Source organism: Colletotrichum costaricense (genome assembly GCF_030867565.1).
Source record: "Colletotrichum costaricense strain IMI 309622 chromosome Unknown Scaffold_7.1, whole genome shotgun sequence".
Lineage (NCBI taxonomy): Eukaryota > Fungi > Ascomycota > Sordariomycetes > Glomerellales > Glomerellaceae > Colletotrichum > Colletotrichum costaricense.
In genome coordinates, this window is record NW_026848236.1 from 751,236 (window position 1) to 777,598 (window position 26,363).

At 53.4% G+C, this 26,363-nt stretch overlaps 7 protein-coding genes across 7 annotated transcripts; 5 read left to right on the forward strand and 2 right to left on the reverse strand.

Annotated features, from left to right (window-relative positions):
- Positions 1 to 505: 505 nt before the first annotated feature.
- Positions 506 to 2,518, forward strand: CCOS01_07455 (heterokaryon incompatibility protein; the record flags this gene model as incomplete). The annotated part of the gene is made up of 1 exon (XM_060455621.1): positions 506 to 2,518. The coding sequence occupies one exon, from the start codon at positions 506 to 508 to the stop codon at positions 2,516 to 2,518; it is 2,013 nt and encodes a 670-aa protein (XP_060313513.1).
- A 3,792-nt stretch (positions 2,519 to 6,310) lies between these two features.
- On the forward strand, positions 6,311 to 7,224 carry CCOS01_07456 (ATP synthase subunit C; the record flags this gene model as incomplete). The annotated part of the gene is made up of 2 exons (XM_060455622.1): positions 6,311 to 6,416; positions 6,674 to 7,224. 2 exons carry the CDS (start codon positions 6,311 to 6,313, stop codon positions 7,222 to 7,224), a joined length of 657 nt encoding a protein of 218 aa, XP_060313514.1.
- A 5,384-nt stretch (positions 7,225 to 12,608) lies between these two features.
- CCOS01_07457 (N-acetylglucosaminyl transferase component) lies at positions 12,609 to 15,415 on the reverse strand (the record flags this gene model as incomplete). Its single annotated transcript, XM_060455623.1, has 7 exons — positions 12,609 to 12,917; positions 12,985 to 13,073; positions 13,123 to 13,584; positions 13,638 to 14,751; positions 14,804 to 14,887; positions 15,124 to 15,216; positions 15,296 to 15,415. 7 exons carry the CDS (start codon positions 15,413 to 15,415, stop codon positions 12,609 to 12,611), a joined length of 2,271 nt encoding a protein of 756 aa, XP_060313515.1.
- A 1,729-nt stretch (positions 15,416 to 17,144) lies between these two features.
- CCOS01_07458 (uncharacterized protein) lies at positions 17,145 to 17,659 on the reverse strand (the record flags this gene model as incomplete). Its single annotated transcript, XM_060455624.1, has 4 exons — positions 17,145 to 17,300; positions 17,388 to 17,461; positions 17,523 to 17,560; positions 17,619 to 17,659. The coding sequence occupies 4 exons, from the start codon at positions 17,657 to 17,659 to the stop codon at positions 17,145 to 17,147; spliced, it is 309 nt and encodes a 102-aa protein (XP_060313516.1).
- A 487-nt stretch (positions 17,660 to 18,146) lies between these two features.
- Positions 18,147 to 21,083, forward strand: CCOS01_07459 (3'-5' exonuclease; the record flags this gene model as incomplete). Its single annotated transcript, XM_060455625.1, has 4 exons — positions 18,147 to 18,509; positions 18,563 to 19,228; positions 19,281 to 19,471; positions 19,520 to 21,083. 4 exons carry the CDS (start codon positions 18,147 to 18,149, stop codon positions 21,081 to 21,083), a joined length of 2,784 nt encoding a protein of 927 aa, XP_060313517.1.
- A 1,028-nt stretch (positions 21,084 to 22,111) lies between these two features.
- On the forward strand, positions 22,112 to 23,784 carry CCOS01_07460 (D-isomer specific 2-hydroxyacid dehydrogenase; the record flags this gene model as incomplete). Its single annotated transcript, XM_060455626.1, has 3 exons — positions 22,112 to 22,380; positions 22,792 to 22,921; positions 23,044 to 23,784. The coding sequence occupies 3 exons, from the start codon at positions 22,112 to 22,114 to the stop codon at positions 23,782 to 23,784; spliced, it is 1,140 nt and encodes a 379-aa protein (XP_060313518.1).
- A 1,896-nt stretch (positions 23,785 to 25,680) lies between these two features.
- On the forward strand, positions 25,681 to 26,192 carry CCOS01_07461 (uncharacterized protein; the record flags this gene model as incomplete). Its single annotated transcript, XM_060455627.1, has 2 exons — positions 25,681 to 25,991; positions 26,075 to 26,192. The coding sequence occupies 2 exons, from the start codon at positions 25,681 to 25,683 to the stop codon at positions 26,190 to 26,192; spliced, it is 429 nt and encodes a 142-aa protein (XP_060313519.1).
- Between the last annotated feature and the right edge of the window lie 171 nt (positions 26,193 to 26,363).

The window sequence follows — 26,363 nt, forward strand, 5'->3', positions numbered from 1 at the left end:
GTCCGTGGTGGTAATTAATTTGATTGCCTATGGGTTTCTTCTGCCTCTAAGATGGAGTTTATATAGAATGTATGTATATGTGTTAATTCTGCTAGGTAATACTATGCCGTTGTTGCTTAGAGAAGTCTGATCAAAAATATGTATTCACCGATATGCATCTGTATACACATAAATAGTATACCTAGTAAAAAAAACACCATTACCTGTCCATGGAAATCCTGTTCCATTCCACCTCTCCTCGGGAATGATCTGTGTTGAAGTCAACTCATCCAGTCGACAAACTACGACCTTGTATGGTAAGCTGCCAATCAGCTGCTGAGGCTATGCGTACCTCTTGCAGGATTAGCCGCCGGACCTCACATCTGACATGCAGCCAACGTACCGCCTATTTACACTTACTTGCTCACTTGAATCTTGCAACAATCTCCTGACACTTAGAATCATCATTCTCGTTAGAACTTGAGTTTTTACCAAAGCATTGAGGAGGAGCTACACTGCATTCATCATGGCAGAATGGCACGACCCGTCATGCCGGCGCCTAGACGTCTTCACCAGCGGCGGCATCTCCAGCTGCCTAAGCTGCGGCTCCATCCAACTCGATCTCGATACATTACCACCACCTGAAGCAAATGACGAGGATGAAAATACAATAGACACTGCCGTCTACAGGCCCCTAGAATCCCAAACAGACATCCGCCTCCTCACCCTAGAGCCGGGGGAATTCGCAGACCCCATCACATGCACCCTCGCCCTGAGCAGCACCGCCAGCATGATAGACTACGATGCGATCTCCTACACCTGGGCGAGCGAGGATGGCGCGATGGCCTGGACGCAGCCCATCACCCTCGACGGCCGCGCCTTCTTCGTTACGGCCAACTGCGAGACGGCGCTGCGGCGCGTCCGCAGCCGCGGCGCGCAGAGGGTCGTCTGGATCGACGCCGTCTGCATGAACCAGCAGGACGTCGAGGAGAGGGGCCACCAGGTGCGCTTGATGCCGCAAATCTACTCCCGCGCGCAGCGCGTCCTCGTCTACGTCGGGGAACCGGTGCCCGAGGAAGAGGCGCTCTTCCGCTTCTTGAATGATCGGGACACGACGACCCCGGATCTGCCCCGGCGGCTGTCGCTCCAGCAGGCGTTGGAGACGTTGCTCACGCGGCGGTACTTTTCGCGGGCATGGATTCTTCAAGAGGTGGCGCTGGCTAGGCAGGCGACGTTGATCTGCGGGCAGTACGAGATGCCCTGGTCACGGCTCCAGATCCCCTGGCTGGCGGACCGATGCTTGCTCATCAACACGAAAGAGAAGCCGCGGCTGCTGAACATGCTGCAGCTGCCGTCCGTTCTGCAGTTTCGGGCGCCTGCGTACAGGGACTCGAGTGACCTGCTCCGGCTCCTGGACCTGGCGCGCAACAGCCATGCGTCAGATCCAAGAGACAAGCTGTTCGCCGTTTATGGGCTTATATCTTGCGCACAGAGCGATGGAATTGTAGCCGACTATACGATGTCGACGAGGGAGGCGTATATGCAGATGGCCAGGTGGATTGCGCAGAGGTTTGGAATCCCGGCGTTACTGCTCAGGTCGTTCCACGTCGGCGAGGTCGGCGAGGAAGCGGATGAGGGGGATGAAATGGTCCAACAGGAGAAACCTGAGAAATTCAGGATCCCGTCATGGACGCCGAATTGGACGCATAAGCCCTCTTCGCGAGTTATGCCATTGCTTACGGAGATGTATGACGAGACTGCAGCAGGATTTGGTCCAGTCGGCCTCCCAATCAGTCTGAAGGTAGCTGAAGACTCCCTAGGGTTTCCAGCTTTCAAGCTGGGAAAACTATGTGATCTCTTGAGCGAGTACGATGCCCAAGCAAGAAGGGCAAGTCCTCCAGGATCAGTCGTTGCAGCTAAGCCATGGCCGTACACGGTCTTCGAAATGTCACATCGGGGCAGGAATAAGTCGTGCAATCAGGTGGCATTTGTTTTTTGGACGCAAGACCCAACGAACCCTCAGCGACCTCAGTTTCCCGAAGTCGAACAATTGTTTAGGAAGCTTCCAGGCCATGATATCACGGCTTTCGATGCGGGGCACAGAGAAGAGTACCAGGACCTTTACGTATATCTAGCTCCCAAGGCGGATAAGTACGATGGATTTTCCTTCGAGGAGCCGGGTACCGTCTCAATTTGTGTTAACAATCTTTCATGTGTGTGGATTCACGATGGCCTCGACAAACGGGTGACTGAGGGCCGGTTTAGCAAGTACGCGATCTGCGCCAGAGATCTGGGTCGTGGGGATATCCGCATCGCCGGGTTGTTGCACATGGATGGGCTCGTGCATGAAGGCGTTTGGAAGAGTGGCCAGTTTGAAAATGTGAGCCTCGTCGGCGAGGATCTTGGAGCTTACCCAGCGCGAGGTAACAAGCCCAGGCGCAGCGCGTACTACTGGGAACGTGAACAGGAGCGCGCACAGTCAGCCCGAACCGGACAACTTGACGGTGCGGACGCGGCAACTGCCACAAATGGCCCCTAGTTAGGTAAAGGGATTCGTGGAAAGTTTCAAGCAGACGGAAGGATTTGATGCCCTAGAAGTGAGGTTTAAGAACATCATCGCCATTCTCGTTGGAATGAAACAATACGACCCGACGGAAGTTATCGGAAGGCTGAGAGCCGCCAATTCGCAAAAGGGAGTAGCAATTATCGCCATAAGTCGAATCGGGAAAGGAGCTTGGGCCAGTCGCAGAGAGCTCTGGACTGTCACAGTGACGCCAACCGAAATGACAGATTGAAATTTTTTCCCTCCTTTGTTGAACTGTTGAACGCCTTGACAGCCTCGCTCGGACGGTTATGTGGTTCGGAGGTTGCAATGGCAAACGAGATTGATGCAGTGATGCCTGGGGGTTCGTTCGACTCGGTATTGGAGCAACTACAAAAGCGGCTCCAAGGGGAGAAACGAATAGTCGCAGGGAAATCGTATGCGCGTTGGGCTTCGTGTCTGCGTACGTTCCGAATGGCTGGTAGAGAAGCCTGGGTTTTGCGTAAGGAATGGAACGTCGTAGCGAGTCTAGCGAATTACTAGAAGCCTTCCAAATGCAACTCATTCCCGGCCGAAAAATCGCACAGCCATGGACGTTCTTTCGGGCGGATGTATTTCTTCGGGGTCGCCTGTACGTAGGTAGTCGCCTGTAGTCTGCTCCTTGTCGCGCTCGGTGGTTATTTCCGCAGTTGCTTCAAGTGTTGGTGCCTCAATCCAATCCCGGAAGGGGCCCCCGGGACTTGCAGCTGTGGCGGGTGTGTGTGCAACAGTGCAACCTCTTGGGCATGTGGCGTCTCAAGTCGATCCCGTTCCTGCCCGTTCATCGATTCTCGGCGCGCTGGGCGGCATCGGGTGTTTCGGTTGATGATGCAGCCACCGCGGAATAAGCATGGAAGCATGAGCCTAAGGCGACGACATGCCGCCGGACGGCGCCTGCTTCTTACCTAAGGCACTTTAGGCCGGCAAGAGACATGGAAAGGGAAGGGAAGGAAATAGCCATGACAAGAGCCACCCGCAAGACAGGAAGGAGAGAAGGAAGAAAGAGCCTAGACTACTAGGACAATGAAAAGGAAGGAATGACAACAGTAAGAGTAACCCTAGCAGCTGCCCTCGGAAGGGAAGATACCCAAGGTAAGGTACCTAAGGTAGGGTAAGAACCTACTCCGTGTACGTATCCGTACTTGCCTGAGGTGAAGAACCTCTGGACTCTCGTGGCGCTGGAGAAAGGGAAGGACTTTTTGGGCCTTTTGGCTTCATGGTCATCTGTCCCGTTATCGCACATGACACCATCAGCTTCCATCATCCATCATCCCGAATACCACCATCATTGAGCAATCAATTGACGCCACACGGCCCAATGGCTCAATAATCTCCCGCGTCTTATCAGTCGGCATCATCAAAGATGGTCGGTACAAGCAAACACCATTGCTTTTTGTTCGAGAGTTCCAATTTCAGATACGATCGGAATGTCAGACTCGGACACATGATTCAGAAGCACAAGCTCTAGCTCAACCACTGGCTTCCAGGCCCTCGACGACGCCATTGGCATTGACGCAGGAGACACTCACACCCTGACAGAGACAGAGACAACAATGATGCGTCATTTTTGAGGCTCTGTAGCCTCAGGCATGCACCACAAGACAATGGCAGCGAAGCGGAATGGCGAGCGCCAACGGTGCGTTTCGGCGTTTCTTCTCCCTCAAAGCTTGCGCTTGCACTAGCAAGAGCAGCTTGGCTGGGAGTCAAATTTTTCTCCCGGCGTCGGCCTCACCCCCAGTGGTTGGACGGAGGGCGGTACCTCACAGGCTCATCCTGGACGCCTCACGGGTGAAGCCCAACCGTAAAAGGTACATGGCCTCCGAGACATGGCAGACCCACGCATCATTTCGAGCGACCTGCGTATCGCGTACCGACAGCTGGGATTGACAAACGCTAGATTTACGTTTGACGCTGAATCAATCTCGCAGATACTCCTTTTGTGGATCCCGACATTACGGTTACGGCGCTGCGGTCGCACCCATCTCGGCCATCTCAGACACTGGAACCTCGGACGTCGGCTCAATGGAGCGAACCTGCCTGCCATTGGCAGATGAATCGCCACCACGTCCGTCGACCGTCGGCCATCGGTAGGGCCAAGCTGTCCAGCAACGAGAACACTGCAGCGTCCCTCGGAGCGCTGCCAGTGCAAGTGCACGCCAGCCAGGTTTCTGGGTGCTGCCGGGATCTCACGTAACACTCGTCTACTTGCAGTCGGGGGTGCAGGGAAGGGGCGTGTGTGCAGTCAGACGGCAAGCGTCCCTGACAGGAAACTGGGCTGGCCAAGGCATGTGTGCGTGCTTCGATTGACTTCATCCCATCTTCGCTGATGGTTTGGCGGCGGCATCGACTCGAACGAAAAAAACGAAAAAGTTTGATAAGAAGATGGGAAGAACAGTGAAAGGAAAGGGAACGAGGAATGGTTGAGAAGTGAAGGGAGGGAGCACGACATGAAATGCAAATCGACGCAAGCGACAAAACGGAAGTAGGCCTTGGGCCAATTCTCTATCTCCCCTTCAAACCACGATCCGTCTCACCGCGTCCCTTTTTATCTCTGGGACCAACGTTCCAACTCGGTCATCGTGTCCACTTCTTTTCTGGTGTTGACGCCTTTTTTCCTTGAGCTATTTTGTCGGGTCCACCCACGTGTGAGTGCAAGGCTGCGGCTGATTGGACCCAGGCGCCTCAGAGTGGAGGCCTTCGACGGTATCGGGTGGGGGTCACCGCAAGCCATGACCGGGCTGATATCAAAGCTGACATTTGGCGGCTTTTTCTCTCTCTCTTTTTTTGCGCTGTGTGCCTGAGGGAATGTTTTTTTTTGAGAAAATTTTCTCTCGCCATGGGACTCCCATCCAGGCTCAACCCGTGTGTTTCCGGCACCAACAGCCTCTTATCTAGAATGCTTCAGTGAGCTTGAGGTGGTCTCTCTCCGTTAAGCCAAGATGCTTTGGAACATGGACATTGCGTGCTCATGCCGTCTCAAAGACTGAGTTGACACACGCTGGACCTACATGTTGATTATCGATTAGCCGGCCGTAACGGACTCAACCTTGCGGATTCTCCTTAGCCTTGATACCGCAACCCACTTCTCATGATTCGTGTTCCTGGCCAAGGGGGCATATCCAGCAAGTACACACTCCGTACGCCTCAGGCACGGTCAAAGGGCCCCAAGATCAACCATCTCTCAGACTCTCCCTCTCTCCGTTCAGGGATCCCCTTCGCCGTCCAGCCTCCCGACAATGCCCGAGATCGGTGCGAGGGCGTGTGTGTTGGATCTCTTTGGTGGATGAAGGTCCACGATATGTCAACGACCGCACATGTCTAAACCTGATTGGGACGCCTCGTTCATTGCGAATCCGTCCCCAGCGCCGGGCCCACCGATGTCTAGTGAATACACAAACGGTACGGATACTCACCAGTTTCTGCCGTCTCCAGTTTGATCCGATCCCACACACATCCTGAAGAAGCCTCAGGCTCATCATCTCCAGCGTGGAACCTGAGGCCTGGCTGGCGAGCCATCTGGATCAACTTCCGCCGTCCCGTTGCCCGGGCCCCTGCCCTCCTCTCTCTACCGAGCTTGCCCGTCACCTGAGCGAGAGCTTTTCCCTTCCGAACCTGCTTTTGAGCTTTTTCTCTCTCCTCCTTCTTCCTTCCACTTTACCTACCTCCATCCCAATCTGTCCTTGTTTCCTATCTTCTCTTCCTCCCAGTCCATCACCGTCTATCCCACAATCTCCCCTCACATCAGTCACAATGGCCTCCACTCGTGTCCTCGCCTCCAGACTCGCCACTCAGATGGCCACCAAGGCCGCCCGCCCTGCGGTGCGCGTCTCTGCCATGCCCAAGCGCACCATCACTGGTAAGTCTTGAAAAATTAGTTCTCGTCGAGAGAACGGAGACGAAGGGAGGAAATGGGAAAGGCATCGAACAAGAAAAAAAGAATAAGACCGACGCCGACATCGAAGCCAATGAGCAATCACATCAATTGGCCTCGCGGCACCGATCCGATATCAACGATGAGTTCGATATCGTCGCCTTCCCACCTCCCCGTCGAGAAAACAAGAAAATAATGAGAGAACCACGATTGTTCTGACATTCGATTTGCGAAATTTTCAGGCTTCTCCAGCCCCCTCCAGGCTGTCAAGCGCCAGCAGGCTACCACCATCAAGTCCTCCAAGGTCTTCACCCAGGTCCAGGCCAAGCGCGCCTACTCTTCTGAGATCGCCCAGGCCATGGTCGAGGTCTCCAAGAACTTGGGTATGGGTTCCGCCGCCATCGGTCTTACCGGTGCTGGTATCGGTATCGGTCTGGTCTTCGCCGCCCTCCTCAACGGTGTTGCCCGCAACCCTGCCCTCCGTGGCCAGCTCTTCTCCTACGCCATTCTTGGTTTCGCTTTCGTCGAGGCCATCGGTCTTTTCGACCTCATGGTTGCCCTCATGGCCAAGTTCGTGCGTCATCACCAATCCATTCTCATCTCATCGAGACTCATCAAAGCTAACAACTACGATAGACGTAAGCGATTCATTTCGCACTGGCGAGCTGGGGAGAGGCAAGGAGACAGTTTTCGGACGGAGCTGTGCTCTCTTGACCGCCATCTCCTCTTGGGACAGGTTCGCCTATGGTCACGCAATGGAGCATCATCCACTCCACACTGCGTGACGAGCTAGAGTTAATAGACGGGATAGACAGCATGGTGGGCATTTTAGACGATTAGAGGTCATAGACCGCACGGCTCTGCTGTGTTGTATAGATGGAAATTGGTCTGTGGCAGGGACGAGGTAACGCACTACTCTTACCAGCGAAAAAGTTTTGCATCTCCCCATCTTTTGCTTCAGCCAGCCTACCCCCGTGGCTCCTGGCCCTGATACAATTTTTTCTGTAAAAATACTACAAACCTCAAACTGATGATCACCGACTTTGATGACTTTTGTGAGGCAATTGATGAAATTCTGAGCATTGGGCATGAGATCGTGAGACAAGGTCAAAATTCTCCGTACAACCCGGCAACCAGCACAATCTCACCGCCCGAGTTCAGGCACTTCATCTCCACTCTGGGGAAGGGACCAGTTCTACCGAGTGCCAGAGCTTGAAGCTTCCCGAGATCTTTCGAGGTCGAATTGGCCAATGTGAGATGAGAATTGGGCGAGCTTCACTCGAGCTACCTAGGTAGACTTTTTTTTTTTGCGGGTGTCTTCCCGGGCCTGGCGGCGGGAAGCCAGCATGCCATCCCCACGGGGTTGTTTGCACACGAGCAATCACGCGCCATGCCATGCCCTACGCCTCTCTCTCCTCTCACTTATCAATCTGCTGGCTTGTTCACCACTAGGTTCGATTCAGTGACTTCACTTTCGGGAGTCTCTCTCCTTTGAATGCCGTGTGGATATCCTACCTGCTCATCTGATTCTTGGTCTTGAAGGCGCTGCAGTAGAAGACCACGATGATGATGATGCCATAGGCAAACAAGAGGTACTACCGCTGGAGGCACACCTCTTGATGTGCCAATTGAAGAGCCAGGCCGGTCGCCGCCATTTTCCCATCACTCTTCCTCTCACTCGAGCAGCTTGAACCATCAACCAAGACTACTATTCCCGTCGTAACTGTCATTGACGCCGCCAACGATAGTCTGGTCCCCCCCCCCCCTAAAATCCCTGACCCAAGCCCGGAAGGACAACAAGCTCGGTTTCCGAGTGCTCCGCTCGACCTCGACGTATGTCCTTATCGTCGAAGCCTGGCTCCGAGTCGTGCGTCCGACAGCGCTGTATCCGCAGGCTGCCAGACAAGTAGACTGAGGAACACCGTCACGGAGACGCTCACACACCCCCCTCGGGTCTCTTACACACCTGTCCTTTCTAGACGACGAACGGCCGTTTGTTTTGGTGGTCTTTGAGTTCTTCCCCCACTCCCATCCCCTTCAAACCGCGACGAAAACTTTCGCCGTCGAAAGCTTGAGCGAGCTTGAGCTTTGAAGAAGAAGCTTCGGAAAAGCTAGAAAAGTCCAGATGAAATCAGACAAGACACGTGATGGTCATTGACAACGGCGATGAGAATCTTGAGGTTCGCGATCGACTTTCTTCCATCCTCCTCATGTGCTCCTCCAGATCTCGATCATATGTCCTGGGTGGCAAGGCACCCCAACCTGACCTGTCGGCTCCCGCAGGACCATTGTCGTCTCCCTCTCACTTGAGAGACGAGACAAGCGCGAATATCCATCCGTACGCTGTAATTATCCATTTCCGTACTGATCACCGTTTCATCGCAGCAGTACAAGAAGGAAAAGAAAAAAATGGACTTAGTCTCTTGCTGCTCTTATCGCAGGTACCTCTTTCGTGCGCGTGTTCCCACCCGTGGCACCTTCACCCCGAGCCACGATCATCCCCCCCCCCCCCCGTGTTTTCTTTGCCCCCTTTTGGGATCAGCTTTGCGGGTCCCAACGTAAAGGTTTCGACGGTCAGGCGGCGCTGCGGGATTGGACTTTCGACTTGCTAGAGGGGCTCCACAGAACAGTAATGGCATCATGGACTTCTGTCCCATCCAAGACCAATCCCCATTCTTGTCACCGTTTTCGCTCGTATCCACCGTATTTTGCGAGGTTAGCGGGCAATGTGGTCGCCTGGTCGGTAATGTCGTGATGTTGCGTTAATTTGGGCTTGCAGTCTTTGGCACCACCCGACGTTGATTTTGAGATGGGATGTCGTTGGAGAGATTAAGTAATCCTTCCAACCCTTTTTTTGGTATTTTTTTCCTATTTATGACGAACCCGGCTGTAGGGTAATGGCAGGTTTCCCCTCACGCGAACCTCGTTCGACTTTTTTGAGACCTGGGCTCATTTTTTGGGCTGTGTTCTCCAATTCGGAGAACCGAGGGATTGGCGAGTGCAACGGCGTCGCGAAGAGCCGAACTGCTGCAGGAGCAAGCGAGGGTGCAGGAAAAACAGGGCAGACACGGTACCTGATAATCTGACCCACTCTTTGCCTTTTATGGATTGGGAGGGAACGGACGTGGGGGAACGGAAACGACGTCTGTCCCTCGGCTGCTGGAATTCTGGGAGATGTTGATGGGATGTGGTTTGTTTTGATGATATGATTATGGTGATATGTTAAGGAATGGGAAGGAAGTGGAAGTAGAAGGTCGTCTCCTAAAAGTGCAGTAAGATCTTGAAAATCTAGTAAGGGTATTCAAGCAACAACCACGATCAAACCTCGAGAGCTTCCTGGAGTAACGCGTGGGAATCCGGCGAAATGGTACACAGGACACGACTAATGCGCCATGAAGTCTGTTGATCCAACAGACCAACAACGGCAACGGTGTTATCTCATCACGTTGTTCCGTTGCCAGTTGCCAGTTGCCCACCAGGAAACGGAAGACTCGAGGTCATCGTATTGAAGGCCCCCGCCCCCCATGGGGAAGCAGGTCCCGCAAGTTCACTCAGCTGATGTGGATGCCCCTGCTAAGGGATTTAGCTTATCGGTCATTGAGCCATTCGTATGAGATGACTCGAGCTCGGGCTGTAAGCGGAGAGATTCGTCGGCTGTTGTCTGCGTTGGCAATACCTTGTTGTAACTGACCGACAGAAATCAGAGACTTTGGTTCTTGATTGTTTATCCGCTTGCTCGAGCCTTGGTTAGAGTGCGTCGAGTAGGCTTCGAGTAGAGAGTTGTTACGACCGCTGTGCTCTCGCTCGTGTTGTCGAAGGTTCGAGACACAACCGAACAGTTGAGCAAGCTCTATCATGCCATCTTTCCCAACTTGAATATAGCCCCGGGCTATAGGCCATGGATGAGTAGATATATCTAGGGGGAAGGCTGTTCACGTCTTTTGTCAAGGATGAGAATAGCTACGCCCCACGCATATTTGATGAAGCTTCCCGCATGGGCCTCACCTTGGCTGTCGTAAACTCATTTTGCTTGCGCGGAATATGCCCCTCAGAGAAAATCAATTGGTTTCCAAGAAGCAGAGTGATGTTCAAGACAGGGACTAAAAGGCTATCAATCACCTCAGTTAAGTTCAATACACATTAAGGCATCAAAACTTCACGATTGGCACTCTCAATGGATACCATACACTAGGAAACCATCTGAGAGCATATCTGCGCCAATATTCCCGTCTACAAGAGAGCAAGCTTGATAAGCTGCAACCTCTCTGAAATTCTTCGGTGATGTGTATATGCATACTACAGATTCAGAGCAGGAGCATGGTCGTGCTGGTTAGCTCCAAGTTCATGATGCAAGCCTCGTAAAGAGCTGGGCAACCTTTGTAGTAGACAAGGCGGTGATAGAACCAGTCGTAGGAGAAAGGCTAGACCCTTCCATCTAGAGGATTCCGCTCAGCACTTGGGTGGTGGTCTACGTTAGCTCTAGTTCCCTATCTTCTTATGCGCCCGTTGGGTGATATGGGAAACCCCTGCATCAAGACCTCGAAGATTGGCTATGGAAGCAAAGCAGGATATAAGGCAACGAGACTGTGCCATCCAAGACGGGTGACTGGGTGGTTGGGTGACTTCCTTCGTCTAACCATTAAGCCCCTACTATCGCAACACTGTCGAGCGCTTGAGTTCAATATCTCAAAAGGAAGACCACCCCTGGTTACCCCAGACCTTCAGGCCGCTGTGCTATAAATGCCCTCCGAAAGAAAGAGCTCCTAAGAAATTGAGAAGAACGTTGTGATGCGTGATAGGCGGCTGTGCGTTCTGGCGAAGTATCTTTCGAGCCTCTTCTTCGTTGGTGGTTCCCGAAAACGTGGACTGACTCCAGAAAATGGTTGTCGGAAATGTGTCTTCTTAGTCCCCAACACTGACCAATCTTCATCAGCTACAATCTATCACTCGATCCCCATCATCGTCTTACGAAGACATATAAACTGTCGAATAAGACTAAAATGCAGAGAGAGACAGGGCAAGTACGCTCTGTCATCTTGCGTATCCAACATAGGAGCCTAATTCCGTACCCGCGACTCAATGACCGCAATCGCAGCTACGGGCTTCAACCTCACTTCGAGATCATCGTACAATTCGTCGACAATGAAATGGATTTACTCGCTCGTGCCAGACAGAAGACTCAGGAAGACTGCAGCATGCTGGAGTTTGACTTCAAATATCGAGAGACACCACAACGAACGGACGTGACTTCGAAGACGAAGACCAACCCCACGAGAATGGACGCAAGACCAAGTAACCAGGCCAACGCGGCCAATCCTAAACCTCAACTTGGAGCTCAAGACCAGACCAGTCTCTACTGCGAGCTTGTCCTCTCCATCTTCAAAATCTAATACCCTTGAGCCCTGAGCACGAGAAGGGAAGAGCTCGCAGGGGGTTGAAAGCTCACGGCAGCGACTCCAATACGACCCCATCTAGCCAAACTACGCGGCGGGTTCGAGGATATAATCTCACCGACGCTAATTCAATGGCAAGAAGGTCGTACGTATGTCTAATATCTAGCACGTATATGACGGCCGCGCCATGTGACCTGTCTCGCACGTTTCAATCTAATCACCGACCTCGTAGACATACACCACGCCAGCCTTGAGTCCCAGTCACCCAGGCATGACAGCTAGATACAACACCGTCGAGAAGGGGCGAACCCCTCTCCCCTATGAATGGTGCACAAAATCAGTACTTTCCTTTCATCCATACAAAACCAGCCAACAGAAACCAAAGAACCTTCTCGCCATACTCTCATCCCTTGACTCCGTCTCCTCTACCTCCCAACCGTGGACCTGCGCCTTTTTCTTCTGTACCAGTCACAGCCGAAAGCACCGTCAACTCCTCATCTTGACCCACGCACGTTCTGGCCTCGTGGGATCCGGTGACGCGGCGACCGAGTGTCTTCGGCACGCGGGCGATGTCAATGCCGACGTCAAGGACGATGCGCGGTTGAGTTACATCTTTGGGTCGTGGGAGGACCCGAGAATTAGTTGGTGGCTTCACAGAGGCCAGAGGGCTGAAGTCATCGATGGAGGAAAAATCAATCGACGGTACACACATCACAAGAGAGCAACGTCAACGCAACAAGCCATCATTCTCGCCAAAGAACTAAAACGTAAGAATTTCATTAATCTAGTGATGATACCTCGTCCTCCCCCCGCCCCCGATTCCCGTGGGATACCTTTTCCCATTCATCACAAACGGCACGGGCTTCCTGCTGGGCTGCACCGTCGTGATGGCGTCCCACATCTGGCGGAAGCTCGCGCGGCGCGCGGGGAGCATGCTGTACTGCAGGCTGTACAGGTTCTTGCGGTTGAGCGGCGGGACGAACTTGCCCGTCACCAGGCAGAGTACCACCGTGGGCGAGAGGTAGTGCTTGCGGATGCGGTTGCCCATCTGGAAGTACTGGTGGAACATGGCGCGGAAGGTGAGGGGGATGGACTGGTGAGGCGTGTTAGAAGCGAGTTCTCTATAAACATACGGTGGTGACAAGGGAGGAATGACATACCTTGAGGTAGATGACGGAGGTCGGTGGCTCGTTGGAAGTATTATTAAGTCTATAGTCAAGGGTATCTCGAAGTTCAAAACGGATGCCGCCTACTCCGTGTTAGTCAGGCTCTTCGCATTGATGTGGAGTGATGTATACCTGGTAGTCGTCTCGGGTCTTTGACCCGCAACATCAGCGCAAAAAGGGGAAAGTGATTTAGACAAGAGAGAAGTGTATCAAAAATAGCCTTTAGCGAAATAATGACCATTCGTGCGACGGCGAAGTTCAAGTAGAACACCACCACGGTCGGGAGGAGGAAGAAGAGTAGGGTGAAGAGGATGGTGCCCACAAGAAGCTGGTCCAGGTCGTAGTCGCACGAGTCGATACGATTGCGGAGGACATTGTGCTTCTTGCCACGGAACAGGTGAAAGAGCGAGATGAGTATTGTGAGCTGCCAATGGTAGATCCGGGCAGATGCCAGATAAAAGGAGTAAATGTGGACGGTCAAGCTGGAAAGCAGGTCGGAGAACATGGCAATGGGCATGCTGGCTCCGGCGAAGCTGGAAAAGCCAATGAACCAGATGATATGTGGCAATAACGGCTGAAGCGTCGCGATACAGTCTATTCAAGTCAGTAATCTTCCACTCCTGAATTCTGAATGCAGACGAACTCACTTGACCAGTAATCAATGACCCAGAGGAAAAGGTCTCCTAGGAAGAGAGCCAGCTCGCTATTCAGCTTCAAACCCGCAGGCCATCCCATTAGCCACGATATACTTCTTTGAAGCGCCTCGACCGTGTACACCCTCAGAAGCTCGCTGATTGCGTTGGCGGCCCACTCCGCGTTGTCAATGATGTAGGAGCCCAACGCAATACCAATGATGACATCGTTGGCGACAAGCCATAGGCTATTGTAGAACCGTATGTAGTCAGGGTGACTGGTCGTGACGCTCTCCCAGTCATTCTTGCGCTGTCGCAAAGTGGTGTACTGCATGGGCCAGTAGCAAAACTGCTGCAATCGGATCTCTACTTGTTGCGCCGTTGCCGATATATCCTTCAAAGCTAGGTAGTCGTCCCTCAATCGGAATTCCAAAATTTGGAGGAGCAACTCAGCGACCGCCCTGTGACCCATGAGCATATACACAAACCCCCACTGTATCAGCGGAAGCAGGTAGAAGATCAAGAGGTCCCAGACGAAATTCCGCATTGATGTCGCATGCTCCACCACTCGCTCCGAGACGCTGAGAGATCGCTTGGGTCGGGTGCCGATCCGGGAGATGTTCTTCTGCAACAGCTGCTCCAGCTCCCACGACCAGTTGATTTGATTCACAATTTTTGGTAGTGCTCTCTCTTTTGGTGACGGAGACCGCTTAATGATGGTGTGTTGTTTAAGCTTTTCCACCAACTTTCTCTTTTCCTCCTTCACCTTCAGCTCCTGCCTCTCTTCTTCAGCCATGTGTTCTGTCGGTGGTAGGCCCGGTGCCTCCTTATTCCCAAGCGCGAGCGAGATGGGGTTCAGCGAGATGTACTGCATTCTGCTGGGGCGCGGTCGGTCGTAGAGTATGATCTGTATGCTGAGAGCCTTTGCGCACGCGATTCGGGGCGATTTTGCGCCGGCTGGTGTTGTCGCGATGAAGAGGGAGGGATCGAGTACGACGGCTTCGCTAGGGTTCGTCAGACCGAGGACGTGCATCGCATTGTGGCCGCATCGTTCGTAGATGCTATTGACGGGGTGAGGGGAGTTTCGAAAGAGGGTGCCGATTTTGAGGGCGAATTCGACATGGCCGGCCTGTAGATTGGTCAATTGGTGAAAGAGCTGGTGGTCTAGGGGGGTTGCTGACATCGACATCGTCAAGAATGGCTACGACGAAGACATCCAGGCTCGAGTTCCTCCATCCCACGACGACGCCAGGCAGGTCGGAGCGCTGGATGTCCGTCGGCCAGAATATCCTCATTAAACCGTCATTTTCTGGCATGTCAGCCGAGGGCAGCGCGGGAGACGGCGCTCAGAAGGAGCCTCTCCGTCGCAACTGTTCCCTGGCCGAGACGCCAGCTCCGGTGGATCGGGGATGCTGTGGTCGAGTCCGTCATTAGCCAGATGCTTCTCCCAGTTGCGCAACCAGACATGTCTCAGCGAGGGGGTCGAAAGGGTTTGTCGTACCAGGTTCGCCTCCTTGGTGGCCAATCGTTCCACGGGGATGAATATGACGAGGTAGACGAAGGTCAAGAGCGCGAAACCTTTGGCGGCGCGTGTCTAGACATGGATGTTAGGGTCGAGAAAGAGGCAGCGCATAGGTAGCTGGGCCCGAGGGAGGGAGGGAGGATCATCATACAATAACTCCGTAGTCCCAGGCGAAAATAGCAAGCTCATAGAGACGTGTGACCAGATCCCATCGAGCGGTGATGTAGCCAGCTACGAAGATCCCAAGGCTGAGAACCGAGAGGGGGTGCATAGAATCGTTATTCCCTTGGATAGTGCATGCCGAGGCTTGTCGCCAAGGAGAGGTACTGGTATGTCGGGGCGGAAAGGACCTAGTTTGAGCGTCGGACTGCGGACTCGGCGGCGGTGATTGCGGGACAAGCGCGGGGGGGAAGAGGGGGGTGAAAGCTTGGAAAGGATCGTGGGGTCGCAAGCTTGATTCGGCGTGTCTTGGAGAGCTTTCGGAGGAGGACGAGGGTCGGGCGAGGACTGGCTTGGTGCGATGATTCGAATCCGCTGATGTAGCACCGTAGTTGGTGTTGTGTTGCTTTGCGCAGAGATGTTCTAGATGGGAGGAGAAGAAGAAGAAGAAGAAGAAGGGACGTGGAGTCGTGGAGGGATGTGGGCGTGGATACCTTACTCTCGAGTCTCTGCAGTCTGGACGGCCGATGGAGTAAAGGTACTCGACGCGGACCTTGGAAAAGGGCACAAGACAAGATGGGACTAGAAACAACTATGTAGAGAGCCAGGGACAAGCTTCACGCGCGCGTAGAGGGATGCGGTAAATCTGGGAATTTGCCATGTAATTATTGGAGGGACAGAACGGGGGGTACAAGAGGTTTGGCAGCTTTGGGGTTAGCTGAGGTGGAGGACGTCAGGACATCAGGTTCTTCCTCTACCGGTAAGGTACACTGTACCTTGGGGAGTTAGTCCCTGTTGGTTTCTCTGCAGTGTGCCGTCCAGCCTCCAGCCTAGGGAAGGTACATATGCACATACAAGTCGCTCTGCCGCTAGCGAAATGTCTCGCTGGCGGGTCTCGCGTCCACTAAAGGAGACGAGAGATCTGGACATTTTCCAGGTTTGGCTGAATGCTGCACTTTGCAGGAGTTCTACGAGTAGGAGTTCCTGCTGACCAGTGACCCGCGGGACGCACTCAGAGGGTCTACGGGGATGTGGGCGGTCTGGAACCTGGAACGAGCCCCCACCCTGCTTGAGCTTGGCTTTTTCATAGCTGGGACTGGCCCGCCTCTGGTCCATGCTTCCATTTTTTGCTAGGTTTTTTCCATAGTGACCCGGCGCGATCTGGTGAAAGTAAATCTACCAACATCACGTGGGCTGGTGCATCACATCAAGGTACTTACCTAAAAGTACTCGGATAGTTCTATTCACGTTTTGTACATGTTCGTTAGACTTCATATGTCATATAGTTGTGCTCATAGGTTGGGACAAAAGGCTTTCCGTGTCCATCATGCAACTTGGGGGCCTCCTTGGTCGTGCATCAAGTCGATGGAGACTTGACGGTGATCTCAATATTGACACATGTCCAGCAATGAACCCACGTTACACCGTTTACCTGCACAGCCATCCAGGATTCCTTTCTTTGCCTTTGCTGTCTTGTTCGCATTGCGCATACTGTGGCACCCCACTACCTAGGTACGCAGTAAGTTGCTCTATGAGCCTGTGAGGTACCTTAGGCATCACTTGTTGTCTGCATCCCGGGAGTCTCCCTCGGAGAAATTCAAGCTTACCTGAGAGTCTACTCAGTCTAGACGTCGGTGTCCACATCCGAGTCACCAGAGGAACAGGTAGTCGGCGCGCGGACGCGTCATGGAAAAGCCAGGGAAAAAAATACATCATATTGGGAGATTGCCGTCTCTAAACACTGCCACATTGTGCCCGACAAATGCAACCTGGAAAAACGCCAAAGGAAACTAGCTAGCGAGATATCTTGTCCGGAATTGAAATGCCTCCTGCACAAGTGGTCAGATTCTCATCTCCACGAACACATTGCAGCAATGGGGAGGGTGCATGCTGATGCGGCACTCACATTTACGTCCCATGTATGTCGCATCGTTGTCTTTCTGGTCTTCCCGCGCCTCATCCAGCAGCTTGTCTATGCCGCGTTCCTTGAGAGCGACCTACCTGCCAGTCAGTCATTGTGCTCTTCCTCGCCGCTGACCCGAAAGCTTGGTTGTGAGAGCAGTCGTCGTTGAGACGTCACTTACCGTCAAACACTTTTGGTAGTTCTTGAATAGATCGGCACACTCATTGTTGTCTGTGCCGGTGCCTCTGAGGTACTCTTCAACCTGTCGTTAGAAGTCTCCTTCGTCATCCGTGTCATGTGCAGGGAACCAACTTACTCTCACTGTACCATTTCAAGAAGCATGTATCGTAGCGCCTACCCCAGCATGATTAGCAGCCCGTTCATTCGTCTCTTTACAAAATCAACTACTTACTCCTTGACTTCATTGCATTCGGGGGCTAAAGACGCAGACATGATGGATGCTTCTCTGTTGACGGAACTCACGGAGGACTGAGAGGTGAAGTTGCAGGTTGCGGCTAGAAATGGAGACAAAATCATCACAGGGGCCTGAGTGCCTAAGGTCAGCGGCGTCATCCGCTGTAAGTGGAAGGGCTTGGCCAAGGCTCTTGCCTTCCCTTTTACTGGCATCCACCTCACACTCACCAGCTTCATCCTCTGTGTAATCAATTGCAACTTCTCAATTTCAGACATTCTGAACACCAACACTGGGTTTGTGAAACTACTGTCAGCATCGACTGAAACCAGACTCTCCATCATCCCAATACGAATACATCTTTTATTCCTCGAAGTCGCTTATCCAGGCGCTTATCGATTAGATAAGGCCTCTAATCTTATCGGCCGGGGCCTTTCATGGTGGGCTCTTTTTTTTTGTTCAATCGTCAAACTTCGCAGCGAAACCGCGACAGCCTCCACCGAGAACCACACCCGTTGCGCCGATACGATGGCGTCCCCCCAGGACTTCAAGTCTCTTCAGGACAAGATCCAGGCCGCGCTCGTGGCCACTGTCAAGTCGGTCAACCGTGTCTCCGCCGAGGACCTGCCCTTCCAGCGCGCCGTCAACCCCAGCGTCGGCGACGATCTCGACGCCAAAACCACACGGATTCTCGAGCTCTCGACCACACTGCTCAAGTCAGCTGCAGAGGTCTGCGGAATAAATGCGCCCGATCTCGAAGATGCCGACGACGTGGATATGCGCTGGCGAAGCATCGTGGACGTTGTCGACTCAGTCTTGGAGAAAGCCGACACATCCATTGACGAGTACACCGGAGCTTTGAAGAGGAAGGATGCGCCTGCTGCTGATGCCGTAAGCGCGCTCCATTGTTGACACGGAATGTTATGTATACTGACGCTACATAGGCTCCCCAATCGAAGAAGCCCAAGACGGCTGGAGGCGTTGTCCGCAGTGCCAACATCACTAAACCCCAACTCCACTTCGATCAGCCGGTCGACAACAACGCTCAATGGAAGCCCCTCATTACCAAAAAGCCCCATGCTACGGTTTCTTTGGAGAAGAGCCTGATCACTAGCGAAACAGAAGAGGGTTTTGTCCAGTACGACTACCAAACTTTCTTACCGTTGATATTTCCTAGAGTGCCTAGTTCCGACAAGGTCGCATACAAGGCTGCAGCCAACTCGCGCAGGAGACTGGAGAAGTCACTATTTCTCAATGATACTGACAGAAAGATCAGATACAAGCATCCGTACGAAGCCGAAATCCTCGAGGCGAAATACCCCGACCGAGTCTACGAACAAGCCGAGCCGATTCCATGGCAGCCCGTCGAAGGTACGGAAGCTATTTACGTCGACACATACGAAGGGGTCCTGAAAATGCTGAAGGACCTCAAGAAGGCCAAGGAAATTGCCGTCGACCTGGAACATCACGACTTCAGAACATACGTCGGACTCACCTCGTTGATGCAGATAAGCACAAGAGAACAGGACTGGATTGTAGACACTCTGAAGCCATGGAGACAGCAGCTCCAGGTACTCAACGAAGTCTTTGCCGACCCCTGTATAATCAAGGTTAGTACTGCTAAGCTCACTGACGATGCCTCGACAAAACTAAAAATTCTAGGTCTTCCACGGCCCATTTATGGACATGGTTTGGCTGCAGCGCGATCTCGGTCTGTATGTCAACGGTCTGTTCGATACCGGAAGTGCATGCGAAGCGCTACACTACCCCCAAAAAAGCTTGGCATTTCTTCTCAAGAAGTTTGTCAACTTTGACGCCGACAAGAAGTACCAACTTGCCGACTGGAGAGTGCGGTAAGCAAACCCCTGAAGCGACCTCTCTGAGATACTAATACTGTGTAGCCCCCTTTCTGACGAGATGCTGTACTATGCCCGTTCTGATACCCACTTCCTGCTTTACATCTACGACAAGATGCGCAACGAGCTCGTGATGAAGTCGGACAGGGGCAACCCCAGCACCGACTACATCGAAATGACGCTCCAGAAATCCAAAACTCTCTCATTGAGTCGGTATGGTGGTGAGACGTTCGACCCCAAGTCTGGCAAGGGAAGCAAGGGCTGGTACAACACTCTTCTGAAGCACCCTATGCCCTTTTCGGGCGAGCAATTTGCCGTATATAGAGCCATCTGGGAATGGAGAGACGAGGTTGCACGGAAAGAGGACGAAAGTACAGCCTTTGTTATGCCCAATGGTATCGTTGGCGATATCGCAAAACACATGCCACCCGACGCCAAGGCTCTACATGCACTGATACCGAACCACGCCTTCATCGCACGGAAAAATGTTACGGAGATATGGACGCGCTACCAGGAGGCACGTGAAAGGGGCATCAACGAACCGCGTCTGCTGGACTTTTTCAAGTCGGAGCTTCCAAGGGCCGCTGCTAAGCCTTTGGCAGTGGCTGCGAGCGAGGACACGGTCGAGGGAGCGCTGGAACCTGCCCTCCTGTCAGAGTCACAGCTGTTCGGCCGCATGGCTCTGAGCTCGGCCTGGGAACAGCCAGCCTCTGCAGCTAATGGCCTTGGAGAGTATGTCATGCTCCCGTGGCAGAAGTTTGTGCAAAATGCGAAAACGGTCGAGGTCGCTCCCGAGGAAGATGTTGCTATGGAGGGAGGCGTCGAGGTCGAGGAGGAAGCCAAGGCTGCTGCGGCCGCTCAGCCCGCTGAGCCTGAGGTGGAGGAGGAATTCACCCTCAGGGCTGGCACGAAACGGAAAGCCCCTGCAGCAGACGCTTCTGATGTTAGCGACAACGAGTCAGAATCCGGCGAGAGCTCCATCGACATCGTTTTGGAGCGGCCAGAGTCCGAGAGAAAGTCAAAGAAGCACGGCAAGACGGATGCTGGCGAGCGCGAGGCAAAGGTGGCTGCGAAGAGAGCAGACAAGGTGGCGCGCTACACGGAAGATTACGACAAGGCCGCGGCCGAGGTACAACGCTTGGAGAAGGAAGTTGCCAAGAAGAAGGCCGAGCCGGCTCAATTGGAGGAGGCGAAGGAGACGGCCACGGAGAAGCAGAGAAAACTGCAAGGATACCTGACGGCGATCAATAACCGCAAGTCCAAGACGGAGAAGAAGGCGGCGAAGAAGGCCGAGAAGGCTCAAAAGGAGGCGGAGAAGCAGGCGAAGAAGGAACAGAAGCGTGCCGCGAAGAAGGCTAAGAAGGAGGCGAAGAAAGCCGAGCAGCAGGAGGCTGACGGTGTGGACTCGAGCGACAGCAACGAGGAGGAGGAGACGTTTGACTACAGCAAGGCCACATCGGTGCTCCATGCGGCGAGGACAGGCAACCGCGGCAAGACACACGTCAAGCCGACGTTTGATCCGTATGCGAAGACGGGCGATGAGCCGCTCAAGGGCGCGAGAAAGGCGCCGCCTCCCAGAGGTGAGAGGAGCGCTACGTTTAGGAAATAGGATGGGCGAGGTTCGTGTTGAGTTTTGCTGTCAGGGGGTTTGCAGCTTGATGGGAGTAGGATAATTGGAACGTGAGTGGATGAACCAGTAGCAATACTGTCCCGGGCGAGAAAAGTCCTCGGGCAGATGGTCCCGTCTAGAGTCAGGAACAGGACTAGGACATTTTGCCAAAAGAGAGAAATGATGCCATCATTACATGCATGTCTTGAAGCAGTGGCAGAGCTTGTCAAATTGATTTGTGAGAGATGTTATTCCGTTCTACGTGTTGCACGAGAAGACGAGCGCCTTTCGTGAGGGTCTCTCAGACATTGTAAGCCGCATGGTAAGCACGGAATTCCTTCCGCGGTTGTCACACCCTTCTTGCGGCTCCCCGCGTTTGAGTTGAGGGTGAGGGCGTCGAGGGGTTTGTGGTTTGTGGTTGTGTGGATGGATCATGGATATGTGGATGTCAAAAATCAAAGCCGCGCCATCTCCACACCGCGCCCTTCCATCGAGTAGCAAACACACGGCATGTCATATTACATGTGCCGATCTTATCGCGTCCCGGGAGTGGGAAAATGCGGAGCGCGGAGAAAGTAGCATGGCACTAGCGAGGTTGGGAACTTTGGAAGGGAGCAGCAGAGTGTTATGTCCGGACGTGTGGCACCCCTGAGCCTCTTTTTTCCTTGCTTTTTTCTGTTGTTTTGATAAGATAAGTAGCCAGCCGTACACAAATACTTATCTCGTCGCTCGTTTCTTGGGATTGAGGTTTGGGATCTGAGTTTACAGCTGTGGCTTGCATATATCAAGTTGAGACGAGATCTTTTAGACTTTTGAGACTAAACAAGAGATCAACTGCGCGACTTTAACACGGATTCCATCTGTAGGGCGTGCTTGTCACCGTAGGCATAAGACACTCCCTTAATATCATCTATCATGCTCACATCTTGATAGAACTTACCGTCCTTCAAACGCCTACTTCAAGCCTACAAAGAGCACAGCAGACAACATATTCTTACAAAAAGGGAATACAACCAACGAAGGAAGCAATGGCCGACCCCGCGACAGAAGTAAAGAAGCCGGCCCGCCCGCCCTCGGCTACGCACCACGTCATCGTCAAGCTCGAGACGATCCACGTGCCGCCTCCGGAGGTCAATGATGGTGACCTGGGGCCGGGAGTGACGCATGAGGTTATTGGGTACGAGTATACCCGACCCTCGGAGAGCGCCGTCGCGGCGGCGAGGGCGTGGCCTGCGAGCGTGCTGATTACGACGACTGTGCCTATTAATAAGGAGACGCTTGGGGAGGCGCCGTATTTGTGAGTTTTGGGTTGAATTTTCTTCAGTCTTGGGGGAGTTCGGTTTGGGTTGTGGTGGCTAAGGGTTGAGAGGGAGGAGGGGGTGAGGGTTGAGGTGAGGATGAGTTGAGGAGAGGATCTCAGGGGGAAAGGGGCTGTTGTTTCCAAGAGTAATGAGGTCAATGGCCGGGCAAGGTGGTCTGGCGCAGGATCGAGTGATTCCTACCTACCAGACCACGAGATTGAGAGGGTATGGTGTACCGGGCAGGGCTGATGACTTTTGAAGTCTTGCCTCTAGGACTCCTGTAAGACATTCTACTTGAGCTGGGAAACGACCACCGCCAATCTGCCTACATTACCGTGCTCAGAAGCAAACTCGACATAGCTAGCTGGTTTGAAGGCGAGTGATGGCTGACGACGTGGACGACGCAGAAAGTGTATCATCACAGAGACGGTGGGAACAGATCACATCGATCTAGAGGAGTGCAGGCGTCGCGGCGTGACCGTGATATACTCACCCAACGCGACAGTCGAAGCCGTCTCCGAGCACGCCCTCGGCTTGGTGAGTCCTTCCGCTCTCTAATTTGAGATGAATCTCGACATCTCAAGTCATGAGCCATCATCGACTAGGGTTGGAAAGAGAGAGAAAGCTGTTCACTGACCTTGGATGCCGGGGAACTCTAGTACTTCTCATCCCGCCGACGCTTCGTGACGCTCCACAACACGATGATGGACCACGCTGAGGGCCGCCCGAACCCCTGGCGCGCAAAGGGGAGCATGTCCTCCCTCCTCCTCGACAGTGAGGGCCGCCCGCCGCATACGTGCGGCAACGAGGTGGTGGGGATGATCGGCTACGGGCCCATAGGGCAGCGCGTCGCCAAGATGTGTCGCTCGCTGGGCATGAAGGTCCTCGTCGCTGCGAGGAAGAACGATGCCGCGCATGCTGTGAACGGTAACGGGGTAACTCCCGCTGCCGCCGCTCAGCCGAATGGCAACGGAGACGTCCACCGCACGCCCTTCGCAGAGGTCATCTGTCGCGCAACGACACTCTTCCTCATCGTGCCCCTCACGGCGGAGACCAAAAACCTCGTCGGCGAGGCTGAGATGGCGACGATGAGGCCTGACGCCGTGATTATCAACGTCGGGCGGGGCGGGACCGTGAATGAGGCTGCGCTGGTGGCAGCGTTGCGGGAGGGTAGGATCTCGGGGGCGGCGACGGATGTTTATGAGGTTGAGCCGGCGGGGAGTGGGCAGGATAGTGTGTTACTGGGGGAGGAGGCAAAGGGCTTAAACTTGACGCTGACGCCGCATTTGGCGTGGTGCGCTGATCAGACGAGGGTGAATATCCGGAGGGTTGTCGGAGAGAATGTGAGGTTGTTTTACGGGGGCGGGAAGGGTAGTAATGTTGTGCTTGATATGCGGTGAAAAACTTAGATTATTAGGATCGAGGGAATGGGATAGATTCATCTCATCGAAGCCGGATGGGTATTGTTGAAATAGTATGTCGACGTCTGAGTAAATGTCGGTGAGATTGAGTATGAGCCAAAAGACTGATGAAGTTATTCTCACCAGAGATCATGAGCTTCCGCCCCAGATTAGAGCGCCCGCCCGCTGCAACACCCCACACTTTGCGTCTTTTAAATGCCCGAAGACGACCTCGCATCTCATTGGTGCTTTAGACGGCTTCCAAGTGATGCCAAGACATCTGCTTGATCCCGGCGAGCCTCAAAGGTTAATCGAGCAATAATCGATCTCAATTATCAGCCTTCATGAGAATCCTGTATGCTGAAGCTCGGGCCAGCGACTGGATCGACGCGAATCACATAGAGAAGGTCCTCGTGCGAGGGAGAGCAGTTCCGACGAGACCTACTCAGTATAGATCAGGGCGTTCAAAGAATGAGCAAGTTTGAAGTTTTCATTAGATCAAAAGATGATCGTCTCGAGGATTGACGCGCCGCGCAAGCCTCACTTCTATCTCATCTGTCGTACCAAGCTCCTGAATATGTCGCGCATAGAGTGGCTAGCAACAACACGACTCACGCGAGTTCCGTCGCTCAAAATCATTCGAGCTTTGTTATGCTTGAAACATCTAAACTTCTCCCACTTGTGCCGTCCGCCGTGCCCACAGTGGCACAGTTTTGGCGAGATTTGCTTCTTTTTTCGCGACTCGACCTAAGCAACAATTTCTCACAAACATGCAAGAGCCTGCAATTCGCGGGTTTTTAGAGAGCGTCGTCATCAAAAATAAGTTAATACATTTGAACGATATTTTGTCTAAGCCACAGTGATGCGTTCATCCGTTCGGTGAATGAGTTAGTGAACGGCATCGTTCGCCGTGCGCTGGAAATGCAGGACGCGGGAGTCCCCACTGATCGCCTTTAATTTCCTCGACCCCTGGGCTCTGCTCTGGGCTGAGTTGAGCTCACCTGTCCGGATGAAACGTCAGCTGCTTCCGAGCGTCTTACCTCAAGTAGGGATATTGACTGAGTGAGCTCCTGTATCCAAATGTGAACGGCGGGCTGCAGCTCTGCCTATTTACTTGATGTGCTGGTTCGTCCGATGAACTCTCATGTTGAGTTTCGAGAGACATGAGATGTGGGTGAGTGGAGGTCTGTCATGTCATAAAAACAACAGAACACGAAGTATTAGCTGGCCAAGGCAGTGCCGCGGGATCCACCGCGGGAAATGTCAGATTGTGTGGGGATTTGGGACGATGGGTAAGGGGTGTCAGCAGAAACTCTCACTCAGGAGAGCCAAGCCTTTCTTGTTCTCCCAGGTTGATGACTTGGCATCGAACAAGCTCTCGACGTCAGTCAGGCACCATCGATTCTCAAAATGGCCTCTTGATTAGAGGTGAACGGGTCTGTCTGATGGAAATAGAAACCCAAAAGGTCTAGAACCCGATTCCGAGCGGGAGACTGGGATGCTTCCCGCCCCGCCGGGACCGGGTGCCGCGCGCTCAGGGGCCGGCCGGCCTCCAGGCGCTCGTAATGCGTTCGTTTGTTCGAAACGCGGGCCCCAGAAGCAATTTACATTGGACATACGCTACCACCCACAGAGAACACCAGACCAAGATGAAGGGAAACAAATCCCAGGGATGGGTCGATTTTGAGCAATCTATATATGAACTTGACGCGACTTTCCCTTTTTCCTCCGAAAGTCTCGTTTTGATCTTGCTCTCCATTCTCACACACCACCGTTCATTCGTGCTTCAATTCTTTGCAACTCCTTGGGCTGGACTCGGATAACTCTCGTTTACAACACAACCGGAAACACATCACACTCGTTCTTACCCATTTTCCGACCTCTAACCGCCTCAAGATGCAGCTCTCCGCCCTCTTCCTCCTCGCCCCCGCCCTCGTGGCCGCGACCCTCGACCCGGCCACCTCCAACACCAAGGGCAAGTGTCCCTCGAGCTACAACTGCAGCGCCACAAAGGTCTCAAAGGCCATCCAGGCCGCCGAGTGCTCCCACAACACCCGCACCAGCAAGACCCAGACGTTCGCCGTCTTCGAGACCGACCACCAGTACGACGGCAACAACGGGTACCCCTACGGTACCTGCTCCGCGTACACCTGCGAGTCCCCCACCGAGATGATCACCGACGACGACTGCTGGACTTTCTTCTGGAGGTGAGTTGCGAAAAGATGAACCAGTGATGTTCTTTTTGTTTTGCTAGTAATGGACTGGTGGCTGACGGGTTTACGATGTATAGCGGCACCGGTGAAGAGGACGGTGTTGGCACCGGCTGCATCAAGGACCCCAACACGGGCGTCTGCGGCTGCGAGAACTCTGACGGCACCTTCATCTCCGGCGCCAGCGACTGCACGTAAAGAACGTCTGACTCATAGGAGACGTTCGTGGTGGTTGATGGGAGATGTGGTCATGCTTGACATGAGCCAACGGTGTGTGCTATTCATGTACATATACGATACAAAAAAAAACTTTTTGTACAAAAATGATCAAATATTCATTCACCACGTGGCCTAGATGGGGCGTGGTCA